Here is a 19319-nt window from a genome sequence, read left to right as displayed (position 1 = left end):
GGGAGGATCACTTCCCTCACCCTGCTGGGCTGTGCTCTTTTTTATGGAACAATACTGTAAGCAAATTCTTCATAAAAAAAAAAGCAAACATGATACACTATCCAAGTTTGTTTAATACCTTGGTAGCTTTTTAGCCTCATAGTTTCTGTTAATTGTCTGATTATGTAAGAAACTGTCAAATTTTTTTAATACATAAGGCTATATATTTTTACAGTACTAAAATCCATATTTTTAAACACAATTTCAAAGAGATTAATTCAGACAATTGTCTTTTGTGGAATTTCCATTCCATAATCCATAAAACTTCAGGCTAAATAGAAATACTAGTAAGAAAGGCATACAGGAATGTAAACAAGTCACTTGAAAACACCGTAAGAAAAGTAATAAAAATTGAATTCAGACATCAAAAAATCATTGAAACAGGAAGACTGAGTTATGACCTGAGGAAATTCAAAGCTGATCAAATGCGTCTGTCTGCATCAGCATGGTAGTAAATTTGAGATGAAACAGCTGCTGTCAGGCTGGCATTTAGGCTTTTATTAAGGAAAACAATAGTACATTGAGATAAAAATAAAGGAAAGATTGTTTCACATGCCACAGACGCTGAAAATCTTAAAATGTATTTTGCTGAAATCCTTAGCCTCCAATAACATAAAAATTCAGCTTTTCCCATTTCAGATAACACTGAGAATATATTTTCTCTTAGCAAAGTATTGTGATGTAACATCCCTTTATTTGCTAACTGCTCTGTATTGAACTCCCGGCGGCCATTTTATGTTTTATTAAAGTCTATTAACATTAATTGTCAAAAAGTGTCAATAATAGGAAGAGAACTAAGTCTACTGATGCCCATTTATTTCTCTGCCATTCTTGCTAAGATAGTTTTTATTTTATTAAAATAAATTAATTCAGTAGACAAACTAACAGACAGGTATGCAGGTTCATTCATCAGTTCACCGTGAACGTGAGATATAAACGTAGAAGATAGCACCTCATGCTGTTTAGTGGAAATGCTTTCAGGAAGCAGTTACAGATTGGGATCCAAGTTTGAAAATAATATGAAGAAATGTGAGGGAAATTCACTTTAAATTTCAAGAATTTCAGAAAAGCAAACATTCTTGATATTGTTATTATTTACACTCATGCAATTTAGAGTTAAAAATAGCATAGCCAGGTGCAGTATGAGAGAGAAAGATGGGGGGAGGGGAGAGAGGGAAGCTTTAAAAACAAATAGTGTTAAATGAAATATTAAAAGGAAAATATTTCTATCTATCCAAAATATTTTTTTAAGTCTGCAGCATTTGTTCATTTCCCCATAAAAAGTACATATAAGCAGAAATGGTATCTGACATTGGATGTTGAAACGCACCCTTGACAGGCCTCCAGTTTCCTCAGCCTTCAAACAGTTCAACAGTAAGATATAATTGATATATTCAGTGATTGCTGCTTTGTGATGAAGAAATAGTATAGAAGATAAAATTCCATATAGTTGATGCATTTTTGGAAATGGAAGCTTTAGTATTCTGAAAGATTTTGTATTGTGCTTCATGCAGGGAAGAGTTCCATGAGCTTTGGTAGGGACTTCAAAGTTGGGTAAAATTCTTGTTAGTATCATTAATTGTGTATTTGAAATGACAATCGGTGTAAGAGGACAGAGAAATTACTGCCTACATTTCTGATTTCCATTATGTGCTTTTTCCCTGTATTTTGTGGTTGCTGGTATTTGCAGTTTCAGATTTGTAGCCTGCTAGCCCTATATATAGTTGTATGTAAGTTATACTCAGTATTCATTTTCTGCTGTTTCAAACTATCAGGCTTTAAGAACTCCAGTCCATTAATTTCTGGTTCTAGTTTCAATAGTTTTCACTAAACCATGTCCCTCAACACAAAATCCAAATGTTCCTTGAACATCTCCAGGGTCGGTGACTCCACCACCTCCCTGGGCAGTCCATTCCAGTGCCTGACCACTCTTTCAGAAAAGTAGTATTTCCTAACTTCCAGACCAAATCTCCCCTGATGCAGCTTGAAGCCATTCCCTTTAGTCCTATCACCAGTTACACAAGAGAAGAGGCCAACCCCCAGCTCACTACAGCCTCCCTTCAGGTAGTTATAGAGAGCAATAAGGTCTCCCCTGAGCCTCCTTTTCTCCAGACTGAACAATCCCAGCTACTTCAGCCATTCCTCATAAGGCCTGTGCTCCAGACCCCTCACCAATAGTGTCCCCTCACCAATATTGACCCCTCACCAATAGTACAATAACAGAAGGAATAGAAGACATGGGAATTTCCCTGATCTGTTTTTAAGATGGCTTTGAGATCTCAAAAAGAAAACACCAAAACAAACAAAAAAAAAACACGTCATTTCATGATGCACCTTTATTGTATCCTGAGACATCCCAAACCTATTAGTTGATACTCAGTGGAATTCTTATTGTTGTCATTTAACCAGAGTAGGTGTTTACTGGTCACTTGTTTTTTCCATGTTTGTTTTGATGAAATGGAGGAAAGCGTGGTATTTAAGCCTCTAGAATTTATTACCTCCTGAATTCCAGTGCTGTCTTGGTGATTGCATTATTTATCATTTGTTTCATTTAAAGTGGAAACAAAAAATTCATCATTTTGTTCAGCTTTTGTTTTACTTTCGATGTTTGATTTTACTTGTTGCTTTTTATACAGTACACTTTTCAGACCACAGTGTCTGAAAAGTTGCAGTTACATACAGCAATACATAATGGTTTTGTAGAGAGAAACAATTGTAATAGAAAACAAGAAATAGTCACAGTAAAGTTGAGCAAATTGGAGAGCAAAACCACTGTATTGCTAGCACTGGTGTCTAGCAGGTGTCTCCATTTCATTTGCTTGCTTCAGAATAACTTGTTTTTGCTAAAAGCAGTTTTCTGCCTTGGTCAGCACAGTGGGATCAGCAGGGTCCCCACAGGCCCCAGTCTCCTGCACCACACTATGTGACCACCAGCACAGCAGAATCAGGTTACAGCATGAGTCAGCTGTATGTGTTTTCAGTGATGAATGGTAGCCACAAATGGGGCTGCAGTTAATAACAAAATCAGCAGGTCAAGGGACTTGCTGTTCCCCTCTGCGTTTTGTTCATGAGGTTGCATCTGAAATACATGCATCTAAAACATTGTGTGCAGTTTGTGGTCTGCTCGGGGACTAGCGATTTTTATTTCAAACATGATTTTTACATGATTGCTTGTGTTAGCAGCATTCATCGTTCTCCTAAGAATTCATTTCATCAGTAACTTGTATAACTTTGTGCCACTGGGATAAGGAATTCACATTTCATACTTCTATGCATCTTTTGAAACTAAGTTATTATCTGGGGACCCTGTGGATTCAGTGGAGAAATGACTGCTTTTTTGCCTCTGTTAAGTGCTCTGGATTGTTCTGCTTTTTGTAAGAATATTATCTAAAGAAGGCATTGTGAATGGCTTCCTTTTATGACAGTAGATAGTTTGTTTCCATGCTCCTCTGTGTATCAGTGCACAGGCAAAGATAGATCTCCCATCTCAGACAGATGTTGAAGAGATCATACCGTAAGTACTTCCATTACTGCACTGTTGGGATCTTCTTGAGAGCTTTAGATAAAGGGAACTGTATTCTTAAGAGGCAATTATTCACCAGAAAACAATATAAGGATTTGTTTTGACCTTTTCTTTCTTTCCAAAGTGGCGAAACAGATCTGCTGAAATGAAAGTGACACAGAATTGTGCCATTGCTGTCAAGTCTTAGTAGATACCATGATAATTCTATCATGAAAGGAAGACAAGGGAATCAGCTGTTATGGATTTAATCCTGCAGACAAAGGACTTTTTGCTAGCTGCAAGCATATCACTTTATACTTTAACAATAAAGTATATCAGCTGATGTATATATGTGTCTATTAGAATTTGGAGTCTTGTTAATATTGTATATGATGGGTATTTTATATTACTGTTTTCAGCAAGCGTGTAGTTTTAATTCTTCACATTCATCGTCAGAACTCTATTATGACTGTTAGTTTAATAACTCCTTCAGTAAGTCATGAGTGAGTAACTGCTTGTTAACCACTCTGTGTCACTTTGAATGCTTTTGCTGATGTTTATTATAAATTAAATAGTAGAGGACTTCATCTTAGATAAGAGGATCACAGGTTAAATAACCCTGCAACTTAATAGTGCTTTTGATTCAAGTTTGTTTACTTCTAGTTTAGCTCCAAAAATAAAGCAGTATAGCACATAAATATAAATACATCAACTGTGTAAATGCAGCAGATACTTAAGCACAACAGTGGCTATAAGTACAAGTTGGTAGATAAGATGCTAGAGAGCAGCCCTGCTGAAAGGGATCTTGGTCAACAGTAATCTGAACATGAGTCAACAGTGTGCTTAGGCAGGCAGAAAGGCCAACCATTTCCTGGAGTGCATTGAGCATGACATTGTCAGCCAGGTGAGGAAAGGGATTGTCCTGCCCTACACTGCACTGGTGTTTCCTCACCTTGTTTACCATTTGCAGGCTTGGGTGCTACGCTACAAGAAAATGAAACTCTTAGGCAGTGTTCAAAGGAGGGCTACAAAGGTGGGGAAGGGTCTAGAGGGGAAGACATATGACAAGGGTCTGAAGTCCCTTGGTTTGTTTAGCCCAGAGCAAAGCAGGCTGAGGGGAGGCCTCGTGATGGCCTGAACTTCTCACAGGGAGCAGAGAGATAGCGCTGAGCTCTGCACAGTGATGTGGACTGTGTGACAGTGATGGGACCTGATGGAACAACATGGAGCTGTGTCAGGGGAGGGTCAGGTGGGGACTAGGGAGAGGTTTTTCACCAGATGGTAGTGGGCAGGTTCCCTATATTAATGGTCACAGCCTTGAGCTACAGGAGATCAAGGACTGTCTAGAGACCGCTCTCAGACGTATGGCCTGATTTTGAGATGGTCTTGTGTCGAGCCCAGAATTGGTCTTGATGATCCTTACAGATCTTTCCAACTCAGGATATTCTGTGATTCTATAAAAGGATATAAATGAAATCTAATTATCATGACACCCACGGGCACTGAAGTCAGCTGTGCAGCTTTCTGAAGTTTAATTGATGAAACTATTGCATGTCATACATTTTAAAGAATGGTGTACTTCTATGCTACCACCCAATAAACTTGTGTTGTTCCTTCTGAAAGTTTTAATAGTCTTAGTATGTGAAAATGCATTCCACCAACATCCAAATGTGTGGGATTTCAGAGATAGATGCATAGTATTGAATATACTGCAGACAGTAAGGAAGATATTGGCATCTGCAGAACAAAGTTGTTGTAAATACAGAAAGTACGCATAAAAATTGAATAAAATGCAATTGGATCTTAGCGTATGTACATGCTGTTAAGAGAAAGTTTCTTACATTCAAAAATGATTTAAAGAATTTTTTGAGTACAATCTTTAAATTTCCGTATCGTAAAAGAATTTAAAGGAAATGTTGCTTAGATTTTTATATAGAAAATATAGCAATCATAGACATTAAAACTGGAGAAGACAGTTTGCTGCAGCATATATGCTACTAGCAAATGAAACCAAAACACAATAAAGAGGAAAAAGCATTTTGGTTTCAATAATGTTTATGTTTGTTCAAAAAGATCTAATGCATACTTATTGAATACAATACCCTATGTTCAGAAATAATAAATGTAGTCTATGTACTTAAGGGAAGTAAATAATCAGCACATATAGATGCTTGTACAGATAAAGCTTTTGTTGTATGTGTTGCTCCTGATACTGTCCATTATTATCCTTCTTTTTGTTGCCTTTATTTTGATTTGTAAATTCAAACCTCAAGACTTTTCAGAAGTTGTTAAGATATTGTAGACACTGAGAAATATTGGACAGTTTCAGAAAACTGACATATCTTCCTTTATGGATATATTTCTTCTTACTGCAGATCTAATGCATTTGAAGTGCTGGCACTCGATGGAGTTAGTACTGGGATACTTCAGTTTTATACAGCCCAGGAGAGTGCTGACTGGCTGAGAGCAATATCAACTAACATCAGTGATTTGACACTGCAAAATGTATGTTACTTTCTGCATATTTTCTTGTCTGTGATGTTGTAAAATTATATCTAATTTTCCAAGGGCAGAAAACAATTCACACGTAAGATACAGCATATAAACATATAAAATGTGTTCTAATGGGAAGGAAAAGGACAAATTAAACACCAGGAAGTGGTTGTCTGATCAATCAGAAGTAGTAAGAAGTTTTCAAGAACTTGCAGTGTTATGTTAAAACAAATAACAGTAAAAAATTCAGATTTTAACTATGATTTTAAAGCCTTTTTAAGGAAAAATATGGATCCTTCCTAGTCATTTCACAGAGCTTTAGAAATGGCCAAATAGTTTGTGTTTATATTTTTGTAATTAAAACATTCTTAAAATGAGTATTGATTTTGAAATAGGCGTGTGGAAATTCTAGCTAGTAGCTGGAATAGAATAGAAGCTAATGAAGTGGAACTTGTAGTGGCTTACTGGGAGATGGTATTCTTACCTCTGTAAGTTTTCTAGTTGTGTTATTTAAAATTGCATTATTTCATCCTTCTCTGCAAAAGCGTAAGGGTGCTTATCCTGGTGTAAGTTAAGGCTGTAAATTTATATGTGGCATTTGCTGTTGCAAGCATAAGTATTAAATAATCCCTGGAGAAACAGAAAATCATTATTTGGACAGGACATTATTATTCCAAGGAAGAACAACTGGAAATTATTGAAGATCCTGGAATGAATTATAGAGTTAAACAGGCAACTCAAGCATGTTCTATATTGGAAATATATTTCAGTCTTTCTGAAATGGTAGAAATCAATGATGAGAAAGGAAGTGTGCAGCTCTCCATGCCTGCAATGGTTTTAGTCTTTTTTTTTTTTTTTTTTTCCCAGATGTGCTCAGACTGTAATTTTGCTTAGATGATCTGATAGAGTAGATATCTTTAGTTGATACTTTTTATTCTAGAGTAATTGTTGCTTAGTTCTTTAAATTATATTCTGTATAATTTTTATTGGGTTTCAATATAAATCTTTGGTCAAACCAGATTATAAATAGAAGTTATTTTTCTGGTCTTCTAAAGTTACCTGTAATCACATTTGACCAAAATAGTTTTTTTATTAAATTAATTATTTTTTAACATTCAATTACTGAGTCAATTTATTTGACAAAATCAAATACAGTTGCTTGTGATATGTTCTTTATAAATTATAGATATTGGTATTTCATAATTCTGCTGTTCTAAATTATACGGGAATATTTTTAGAGCAATTCCAGACTATAGTTCCTAATCACATTTCTGTTTCTTTCACTTTCTAAAGTGAGAAAATGCCACTTTAAGGATATAGGTGAATAAATCAGTAAAAAGCAGCTATAAGCAGATTTTATTATGGGAAGGGTCTGTTATTTTCCTAATGTGCTTTGCCCAGTAGAGTGTGTCCTGACACAATATCTTAATGGTTTTGCAACCTGTCAGCAACAATACTCTTTTTTATACTGAGTATTTTTCTTGGTCCTCTCAATTATCTATCACAATAATGAATTGTGTAAACAAAGTAGTCCACCTGGTGTTCTTCTAAGTGGCCATTCAGGAAAGAAAGCTGTTGTGTGTGTTTCTTTTCAAACTTGAAAAATTAATGCATTCACTGTTCTCAGTCAGATATAAAGTCTGTACAAATCACATTAGAAAAGAGTAAATTTCTTCAATTTAGCGCTTGACAGGCTCTGTCACATGTGTAGCCTGTGCTGTGACTGGACTGGTCTGCACATTGTGCTGTTTTAATTACTAATAATCAAAACAGGAGGTGTAATAGCATAATAGTATCTATTTCATTGCAAACTACTTTTTTTAAGACCAAGAAGATGAGATTGGAGTGCACCTTAAGTGTATAGCAAAATACAGCAAGAGTCTGCTCCCCACCTCTAAGGGGCAAGGGACACAGAGTGTTTGACACCACAGCAAAAATGGCAAGGCCCTTGGAATAGTCTTCTAGTCTTCTGGATGCTTTTGATTACCTCACTGTTATCATTTCACAAAATGTTACTGCTGTTATCATCGTTCAGAAATCTGAAGTTCCTCCTACCTTTTTCCTTCTGCATCTATCCTGTAGTCCTTGAAGAGAATCACTACCTGTTGAAAAACTACTTCACATTATCCCTTATCTACTTAAAAGTTAATTTATTTATTTTCCGACATTGAATTCAATTGTTTTCCAAATACTTAAAAAATTTTTATTGTCCCATGCCTTTATATCTTCACATGAATTATTTGCTTAATGCTCAATCACAATGGACCTTCTCACTGATACTGTTGGCATAAAGAATGCCAGTGTTCTTACTAGTTCTATTGCTAAGTATTTAAACAATATTTTCTATTCTTCTATTTTACTTCTGCTCATTTTTAGATTTTGCTAATATTCATTTCATGACTTGATCCAGTCTGCCTGCAGCTTAATCATTCTTAATTCAGTTATGCCTGTTAATGCTACTCTTTTATATACATTCGTCATGTACTTTTGCATACCATTTTGAATAATTTTGTTTTGAATTTTAGTTCTTAAATTGCTCATAGTGCCAGGCACCCTCTCTTTCATGCCACACTTTTCTCTATATAATTTATTTTGCCACTTTGCCACTTAGCAGTCTTGTTCAACAACAGCTAGCTCTCTGTCAGATCTCCCGGTTATGCCAGAAGACAACCTTATTGTAGGCAGTATAAAAATAACTACCAAAACATGACACTTCTGCTAATGTCAGACTACTCTTTTGAAGTACTAAAACATCTAACTTCTTTGCAAAGCCAAGCTATCTGGGGATAAAATAGAAAGGAGAAATTGTCCTTCAATAATGAAGATGTGGAGAGTCATTGCTGCGTAAGATTGCTACCCCAGGATGCTAGTATATCTAGCAAGAGTTAATCAGTAGATGAGAAATAATGATTCTGGTACTAAGCTGTGACATAGATAGTTCTTATAAAACACAGAAGCACGGGGAATGTTACAACACAGTGAAAGAGGTAAGGGTGTCTTTCTAGCCCTGCTTATTGATCAATGCCTTGTACATTCAGCTAGGGAAATCTCCTGATAACAGTGATACAAGCAGTGGATTGCTTTTTGCTGAGAACCCTTGCCCCAAATTATTCACCAGTCTGTTCATATTCTTGTATTTCAGTTGCTGTTACACCCACGTGAATCTTCCCCATCATTGCCATTTGTGTTTCAATCCCCAAGCTTCTCAGTATTCCCCAAGCTTTCCACATTTACCTTCGGTGAATCAGAACCTCATATTTATTTCTTCATGCACCTCTTTTCTCTCAGGAGGAGGTATAGCTGAAGAAACTGAGGGGAGATTGAAAACAGAAACTGTCAAATTCAAAAGCACAGGAGACAACTTAGTCTGCATCTGATTCTCACTCCTGTTCTTATTTGCTTACTTAGAAGGTTCTTTGTAGGATGAAGTGGCAGTGCTGAGCTGGGGATGATTTTTACATGAGTTCTTTAGAATAAGTTCTCCCTCTGCTTTGCACCATTCAGGTAGCCAGCTATTCAACAAATAAAGCTTTACTCGTGGATCTTAATTTTTTATTTATTTTTCAAACAGAAAAAAAAAAAAAAAAAGCCACCTAAAAAAAGAAATACCTTTTCCAAAAAAGTGGTCAGATGCTGGAATGGGCTGCCTGGGGAGGTGGTAGAGTCACCAACCCTGGAGGTATTCAAGAACATTTAGATGTTGTGTGGAGGAGCATGGTTTAGTGGGAAATATTGGTGTTTGGTGGACGGTTGGACTGGATGATCTTGTAGGTCTTTTCCAACCTTGGTGATTCTATGATTCTAAATTTAATGCTGTCAGTTCATTTGCATTAAAAAGACTTACTATATTTATTACTTTCTCAAGTTTTTTTTCTATTTTTTCAGCATATTTTAAAGCTGTTATTTTTCAGTATGTTAATCACAAATAGATGAGTAATTTACAAGCAGGTAAGAGAGTGAGTTAAGACACAGTTGTGCCACTGTGAGCAGTATTTATGGTTTTTGTAAATAATTCCAGCAGCTTCACTGGAGGATGGTAGAAATTTAAAATTTGGTTTGAAGACAGGAATATTTGCCTCTTTTAATACATGTGTTGTAGTATTTAAACACTTTCTGCTATGCCTAAATGTGCAGGTGTATATAAGTGATACACTCACTGTACAGAGAAATTTCTGACTTAAGAATTATGAGTTTTGAACTTACATATAAAAAGAAAGAGGGCAGATGGCTTCCTTTCATTAAACATACACACATAATATGTGTGATAAATACAGATGGAAATAAAATCCTTGAATGTCTATAATACACAGGAAGCAACATAAAAATTTGACTGTCTCAGTAGTACTACAAACAGTCTTACTGATGGGATGAAAATGTGATACTTTTTTCTTGGTGCCTTTTTTTTTTAATTTTAAATTCAGAAAATCGTGTTTGAAGGTGCTACTTATCAAACCATTGAGACTATAAAGGGAAGTCAATAAGGATAGGAATTTCATCACCTAAATTTAGACAAACAGTAAGCAATTGTGTACAACCCTTTTAGAGGCAGAAAAGAAGAAATAGGTACCTGTCAAGATCTTTATCTCTCTCTTTGCTGACTAGAAAGATAGTATATCAGATGTAAAATTATTATTATTATTATTTTTAACATTGTCAATAGTGAGATAAATCCCTACCTGGGAGATATTTAGACGTAAGTGTGTAGTTCTGAGTGATTTCATCCCCATTCCATTCCTGCTCTGTATGTATTCATTTAAAACAGTGTAGTAATTACAGTTGCTTAATGCTTCCAAGTTGCCTGCTGTCTTTGAAGATCCAAGGTTTTGGTTTTAGCCTCTCCTGATGTTTCCAGTTATTACACTGCAGTGCTGAAAACTCATGCAGTCCCTGCAAGGTGTTGCCTATTCCATTTGTATTCCTGTCTAAGTGCATCAGCTGTGCAGGGATATAGAGAGCACCTGCTGCCTTGCAAAGTGGAGAGTGCATACTTTTCTTTCCTCCTGATGTAACGTGATGCAGAAGGAGATCTTTCTGCTCCCCTCAGTTACATTAGGGCTGCAGCCATCCCTGCTTTGAATAGGGAATGAGCTAAGGCTGTGCAGTGAAACACTGTGGAATAGGAAGCATTACTTCCTGTACCAGAAGGAATCTGGACTGATGATGAGAATGCTCTTCCTTCACTCACCAGAAAAACTGCATGTCCTGTCTCATACTTAGGTTTCCAGGCTTATTGGAACATAGTAAAATAAAAAGCAAAGTAGCAAAATTCTTCCTGTTACATTGAGTGTTGAAGTAATTTGGCTGAATCGTAGAGGAGGATGAAAGAGCTATGATCTCCACTAGTTCTGATTATCTGCACTGGTTTATATTATTGTAATATTTATGATGTCTTTGAGTTGACTTACAAGGAAATAATATTTTCTGTGTGTGTAGCTTGACTCCTGTGTAGTTACTTTGTGCATATGTTTGTTTCTGAAGCACTGGAGATCACCTGTAGCTGAAGTTGAGCTTTGTTTTATGGTATTCTTACTGATGTTACAGTGTTTCAGGTGTCTTTCCTTATGTCCATACACACCTTATGTCCTGTACAAATACTCACATAACAGAGTGTGGTTCTTGAGTTCCCACTGTTTTGATACTGTCGGGGCCCTGAGAGCACCAAGAAGCTCTTCTACCTTTTCCTCTCCCCAGGGCTCCAAGTCCATGCAGGACTATGGCTTGAGCTGCTGTGGTCAGAGCTGTGTGTGAGAGCTGCGAGAAGCCATGCCAGAGGCCCCACTTCAGTCCTCTCCCTTTGTCCTTGTCTTTGCTATGATGCACATGAACTGCAGGCAGTTCCCTATGTCTGTTGTGGTTATTCCCATTCTTCCTCTAGGATGGTGGGAAGGTGCAGCAGAGCATGGTGAGGCCCCTCTGGGAGTCTGATCAGCTCTCCCAACAGCACAGGGTGACAGCTAGGCATGGCAGCTGCCCCAGGGTCCCAGCAGGTCAGCCTTGGCCTACTCAACCCCTGAGGTGCAGTTAGCCCCACATGTCTGTTCTCATCAGCATGCCTGTTCTGTTTGACCACTCAAATCAATATAAATAGGCTGGAAAATAATCAGAGAGAAGGAGTCCTGATGGACCGTGATGGATTAGGGCTGACCAATAACTTCATCTTGCCAAGGGCCTTGGTTTTAGTCTGTGTACAGTAGAGGCTCCTGCTGTCGTCCTGTACTCCTGTTATACTTCATGTTTTGTTCTAGGGCCATTTTGTTTGCAGTCATAGATAATTTACTCTATGCAAAATAACTGCTTGCTATCACCATCTATTAGTTACATGTGCATGTGTACGTATATATCATTACATTCCACAATGGTACTTTGTGAAAACCAAATAAGCAACAGTCTCATGGTCAGTATATTGTTATTTTATCGATAAACAAGTTAAACAGCTTCAGAGAGCCCACAAGAATTCCAGCAAACCCTGGCACATCCTGAAACCTCTGCAATTAGTTGTAACACAAAGCCTGTTGGCTGCTTCCATGCATATTTTCAGGACACGGATTGGATGGAATTAACTTTCTTCATTGCAGCCCTCATGGTGCAGTGATTTGCATTTGTGGCTAAATCTTTGTTGATATCAGTGTTTTGGCTGGTGCTAGTCAGTGCCTTTAGGGCATCAAGGATTTATCTTTTTCTCAATCTGAACCACCCTCAGTAAGGAGTGGGCAAGAAGCTGTGAAGGGTCATAGCTGGAACAGCTAACTTACACTGATGAAGGAGATATTCCATACCATCAATGTTGTGCTCAGCAATAAGTATGGGTTAGTGGGAAAAGATGGGTGGTTTTTCTTCCATAACTGCTGGGAGACTAATTGGACATCTGGTTGCTTGTAGCAGGCACTGAGAGATTGCCTTTGGATCACTTCTTTTTTTTCCTTTTTCCTTTGCTTATTAAACTGTCTTCATCTTCACCCTTAAGTGTTACTGCTTTTCCTATTTTTAACCTCCTCCTGATGGAACAAGGAAGCAAGAAGGCTGAGAACTACATGACTGCAAACATGCTCTGCTTATCCCCAGATTTCATATTACAAATCTACTATTGCCAGGATACAAGACAAGATTCTGGATTTCTTCTGCTCTTTTCCTGTATCAATTGTAGCTTTTCCCATGCATAATTGTAGTGTTTGGTATTTATCATAAACCTTTCACTGTTTATAACATAGGCCAACAATGTCACTGGAGGTACTCATCATCTTTCCAGTTCTTGCAGTCTTTATCCCTGCACGTAGAGGAATGTATATTTCCACAAATTAAGTGCTCTTTTTAGATTCCATACTGTTAGTATACTTACTAATATCAGAGAGTATCTGCCAGGGTTTGCCCACCACTCATCTCTGCAAATGGTATCTGCCAAAGAAAATCTAAAATCAGACTAACTCTAATCTGAACAGTAAACAAGAAGAAAGATAAGTAATTTATACTGAATGGTAAACTAAGAGGAAATTCTGAGTAATGTTTGTTTCATCTCTAATCATGTCTTATGCTGTAAGTAAGGTGTGTACAGTATAATATTTTTACACAGAGTGGAAAACTTAAATTCAAAAATGCATATCTTTATTAAGGATTTTATGAAAACTTTTGAGTCTTTTGTTTTATAAACTTAGCAATAATGTAGTATTTATGCATGGAATTTTTAAATTTCTTATTATTTGGAAGTGAATGCAGTGTTTAGTAACTGTCTCAGTGCTAGCTGCATCACAGAAACACTTTACATCAGTTTATTAATAACTGTGTATTCTGCTTCTCTGTTCTATAGATGAAAATGGCAAATAAATGTTCTTCTCCCTCAGACCAGGTAAGACTTTCATTATGTTATCCACATTTTCTGATGATTGCTAAGTTGCAAAATTTGCAGTAAGCCATTAGCAAACACTGAAAGTTTTCTATGGTTTTAAGTTCTGAATTAAATTCTACTCAGTACATGATGTATATACATGACAGAGGGGTACAGTGTAACTTACAACTGTACCTTGGAAAGCACCAAGTGTGTTTGTGTGTAGTATAATCACAATGAGTCTGACAAGTTAAGCGTGTGCTTCAATCTCACATAGTGCACAGTTAGCCAACAAGTTATGGATCTAATCTGCTTTGAACATGTCATATTGTGCAGATGGCATATTTGCCATCATCCTTTGTCTGGGACTTCTAAAGGTGAGCCTGGTGAGCTATTTCTTCTGCTCCTGCTATCCAAATGTCCCGAAGTCTCAAATGAATGTATCAAACTGGGAAGCCTTCTTACTTCAGATCTTTTTCTTTTACTATGTAAAACATAATTTTAGCATTTTTTCAGGTTAATCCTGTAATTTTGGGAAACACTTTGAAGGTTTTATTGGAAATTTTCACTTTATATGTGCTTTCACAGCATCAGTCTGGCATTGAACCATTACTCAGGAAGAAAGAGCCCAATCCTTGCACTTTCTAAAAAATGCTGGTTTATGGATTAAAAACTGAAAATGATGCAAAGTATCTTCCATATTTAATGTTTTGCTAAAGTAATTTATTATAGAATTTTATTGCCGATATTAAAAACTGAGTCAAAAATGCTTCTTACTGGGAATAAATAAATAATTGTTACTAGCATGGCAGATTGAATGTTCTTTTATATGTCACTCATATGTCATTTGTAAAATGTACTTGTAAATTTACATACTTTTCTAGAAGCTATTAGAAATATTTAACTATTGACATGTTCTTACACATTATGTTATTTTCTTATATTTGTGTCAGTATTCGAAAAAAAATGCACCTGAAAAAAAAATGCACTCTTTAATTCTGTGCATGGCAGACAGCCAGCAATTGTCCCCAAACCAAAATAAATACTACACTGTATAAGAAGGAAGCATTTAATTGATCTCTTTGCCATGGTTTTTAATTATTAATCAAGTCCATATGAAAAACTGTTGATTACGAAAGGTAGGGGAAAAAGTATTGAATATGAAATGACAATTCCTTGTTTTTTAAAATATATTGAGGACAGTCATACAGCCTGACATTTGATTTCCTGAATTAGCAGGTTAGTCTCCATAAGCTGACTCTCAGTGCAGAAAATTATCCCCTTCCAGAGTTATTCATATGAGGAACTTGGTACTGCTTCTTTAAATTATTCCTTATAGGAAACTTTTTTTCTGTCTTTCCTTTCATCATTAGAAGAGAAACCTCCTAGGTTAGTATCTACAGTAAGTGCCTAAAATTAAGTAATACTTATCTCACTTTTTTCTGTGCAGAGTATGAGAATAACAAAACAGAACCAGAACTTTAATGTCAGGCTTGAATATTTGAGACAGGACTGGCAGAAACAAACACTGGGTTATTTCCTTGCATGGAAAGTTACCTCAGCCTGTGTTGTGCCAGTTTGTCCACAAGTACAAGTATTAACGGGTATACAGGTATTATAAAAATTTAAGTTATTTGGTAAGTAGCACAGCTAAAGCTGTGGCTCCAAGTGGCTGTATAACCAGATGTAGGAAAAGGTGAACTCTCTCTATGTGTATTTTCATTTTCTCTTTTGTAGTGATTACAAGGTTTTCAGTATTTATAGAAGTAAATAATTTAGAGCACTGGAAGAATCCAATATTTTCACCGCAGAAATACTTCATCAGAACTATCACAACCAGAGTCAAGACCTGCAATGGATGCAGTTGTGCATTAATTGAACCAACAGGAGTTTGGATAATTTTTTTAATTTTGATATTTCTAAAATGTCTTCAGTAAATAAAGAGACAATTGTCTAAACCATGAGCTCGCTCTTGACCTCTGGCAGAAATTATACAAAAAAAGAAATCTGGAAACAACATATATGAAAGCACAGCATGTGACAAGGAAAGACTAGAGGACATAAATTAAGATGCCTCAGCAAGAGATAGATCGGTAACAAAACTTACCTGTTAGAAAAAGGCAAAGACAAATGTTTGTCTTCTACGCAGTGCATCGGAAGTCAGCCTTCTTAAAAGGCTTTTAAGTTGACCTTAAAAGGTCACTGCAACAGATGGTTGCTGCAATTAGTACAAACAAAAATTACTAAATCTCAAGTTACACTATGAGGAAATTTTTGATGATGTCTATTCTTTTGAGGCCTGGAGATATAAGAAAGGCTGGTCAAAGTCTGTTTAAATTTTAATATATTCATTGGTCCTTATTTTTTTATGTTTTTTTTCTCATTTCTTTGGGTATTTCAACTACAAACTGTGATACCACCTCCACTGTTAATTAGCTTGTACTCTTTTTTACTGTATTTTGACATTGTTTACCCAAGTAGAATTCCTAAAACATCTTACTCATCTATCTGGCCTGTTAGTTTATCCCATTATTATTAGCCATGGGCTTGAGCAGCCAGGTGATTTTCCCCTTGTGTTGTCTGCAATGTCCAACAGTTTCCCAAGGTATTACCTTGTCAGTTTAATGTCAGTCCAGGCTGGCCATCTTCCACAACCATGTCTCCATTGTGGCTTTGGAAAAAGAGGTAAGCATTCAAGGTTGTATGTACTAAATGACTTCAAGACAAGCAAGTTGTTTTGTTGTAGGGCCTTTGCAGGTATACTGCATGTGATGATATACTGGAAATACTGACCAGGGCTTATCCATGACCTATGTGGAAACACTGAAAGAAATGGGGTTTTGATACTGAAAGAACAGAGCACAGAGATATAAATGAAATTTTCAGGAGTGTTAACTTAATGCTTAGTGATAGCAAGTACAAAAGGCAAGGAATTATGCAACACAAGCTACGTATTCTGGATCACAGTGGCTTTTCCCTAGTTTTGAACTTAAGAAATTTTAGTTTTTTTCTAATTAACCCAGAACAAAATATTTGAATTTTTGTGTATAGTAAATGATTTTATATCTAATAATAATTTGATAGGGTAAAAAATTAGTCTGATATATTTACAGCAAGCAATTCATGTTAGACATAAGGAAGAGATTTTCTTATCATCCGTAAAGCTAACAAAGCCCTAGAGAAATTATGCAATTACTTTTACTGGAGATCATTGGCTTTGCATTTTGAAGAAGTAATGTACTGCATTTATCAGAAGCCTCTTTTCCCCTCTGTTTTTAATGCTATGTGGTCTTAATTCTGAGTAAAGAGATTTTCAAATATGGAGAGTTTTCCCGTTATTCCTCCTTGTTAACTGTTGTCCCAGGTATGCCATGAACATTTTCTCTTGGTTTCATGCTGCAAGTTAAAAGGAACCCTACATATACTCTTGTAATTAAAAGTGTAGCATATGCTCATAAAATTAGTAAGTCTGAATTGTTAGTCTGGAGAAGTTAGATTCTTACAGACAATTTTGTAATTTGCAACTGTAAAATGACAGCAGAACTAAATTCTTTCAAGCATAAAGTAACCACTTAAAGTACAATTGAGATGTTCCTTGGTGGCTGTTTTAACTTCTTTTGCATGGGAGGTCAGCTGTGCAAGAGAATTCTAGTGAAATTCTCTTGATCTGCTTCAAAGATTTTTCTTGGACCTCTTCTCTTTCACTGAAAATACAACTTATTCTAATATGTAAGTACCACTTCAAAGCACTTGAACTTTTTAACCTATCAGTTTGCTATTATGTAGTACCTTTGTGGGGTAAATAATTATTTTGCTTATTTTTGAGAGAAGCTTGCTGTAGATGAAAAGGTAGGCAAAATTTGCCAGACTTTCCAGAACAAATCAAGAAATTATACAACTGTGTTTCTGAACTTATTTCATGGAGTGTGACACATTGTCTACAATACACACATTTCTCAGTTTCCACAGTGTTTACATTTTCCATTTGGTGTGTGTTGTGTTAATGAAATAGTTTATCTTAATTTTTTTTTGAAATTGTGAAATTTCTAAACATTGGATTCTAAAAAATGTAGAATAGATTCAGTGAAGGAAATGTACTCCTATTTAAGTTGAAATGTTCAAAAAAGTGCATGTCAGTAGTGCTTCTTACCCTAATGAAGACTACTTCTTCCAACATTTAGCTTTTTCTGTGATTTCTCTGGCAGTGTGTAGTACAATATAGTTCTGGCTTCAGTCAGAAGTCATTTTCTCTAGTTAAGCTGTCTTCCTTAGCTGTTGGAATTTGTTAAAGAAAAATTGCAATTGTTCTTTATTCTCCTTTTTATAGTATTTTTCTGCTTTATGCCTTGTCAGAAAAACTAGAGTATGTCTTGTGGATTGTCAGAAAAACTTGGAGTATGCTCTTTGCAGCTTTTAGAACCCATTGCTTTTCCAAGTAATATTATAGAACTATAAAACTATTTCACTGGATTAACACTATCAGTTCAGTCCTCCTTCTGAATGATTCTCCAATTAAGATTATTTTAACAGATTTTTAAGTAGAACTGTTATTTCATTGTTTAACATGTAAAAGGAACCTAAGACTATATTTTCATCAGTTTTCTTCTTTGAAGACACTTTTGCAGTACCTGTGTTTTCAAAGTCTTTTTTCCTTTTCCAAAATGGCAGAAGAAACAGTTTGAGTATTTGGTGAGGAAGGGAATAGCTTTTTAGGTATACTTTTTAGTTGTTGTAATATGTTAAGATTCAAAATAGAAAAATAGGACCAAAAGCATGAGAACATGAATTTTCCATTTTTAATTAGTTTAGATAGTTCCTGCTACACAAATAGTCCTACTGATTTAGTATAATACAAGAATGCAAACAGAACTGGAAATCTGCTAATACAGAATAAGGAGGATCATGATAGTTAAATAAGATTTGACCACATATTGCTGAGATATGAATGTTGCTTTTGAAGTGAGAAAAGGAACTATTGTGCAGCCTGAATAAAGAATGAAATCTAATTAGGTAAAAGAATGTTCCGATTCAGGTAAAATTAATTCTAATTGCAGAAATACTCTGTGAAATGATGTCCATAAAAATGACAAACTAAACCGGAAGAACTAACAGGAAAAGATAGGGGGAAAGTACAGTATTAAGAGGTCAAGATAAAACTTCAGCAGTTTGATATCACAGACATAAAATTTAAGTGACTGAACTGAAAGGAAAAGGATTTATAATTGGATCTAACAGATTTTAAAAATCTGGGTCCTGTTTTGCTGATAGCCATTTTTCTTGATCTGTAGATTCAGTGAGAGAACTCAAATGTTTTCCTATCTAGATCACTAAGTATTTAAACAAATACAATCTCCCAGAAAGAGGTGTGAATGTGCTCAAGTACTGAAACTTCAGGTAATTTCATCAAACGCCAGACTAAGTTGCTCAGAGAGGCTATGGAATCTCTATCTTTGTTTGATATTAAAA

General features: G+C 35.9%; 1 protein-coding gene across 1 annotated transcript in view; it reads left to right on the top strand.

The window, feature by feature from the left end:
* SNTG2 (syntrophin gamma 2) overlaps positions 1–19319 on the top strand; it is a 232779-nt gene that overhangs the window by 166459 nt on the left and 47001 nt on the right. Inside the window, exons 10-11 of the mRNA XM_042822310.1 lie at positions 5917–6046; positions 13836–13874. Of these exons, the coding sequence (XP_042678244.1) occupies positions 5917–6046; positions 13836–13874 (169 nt within the window). The remainder of the gene's footprint in view (positions 1–5916; positions 6047–13835; positions 13875–19319) is intronic.

This window comes from Centrocercus urophasianus, unplaced genomic scaffold (assembly GCF_019232065.1).
Source record: "Centrocercus urophasianus isolate 14NV4802_14NV808 unplaced genomic scaffold, USGS_Curo_1.0 seq_10, whole genome shotgun sequence".
NCBI lineage: Eukaryota > Metazoa > Chordata > Aves > Galliformes > Phasianidae > Centrocercus > Centrocercus urophasianus.
Note: the sequence above shows the minus strand (reverse complement) of the source record. Positions and strands in the feature narration are given on the sequence as shown.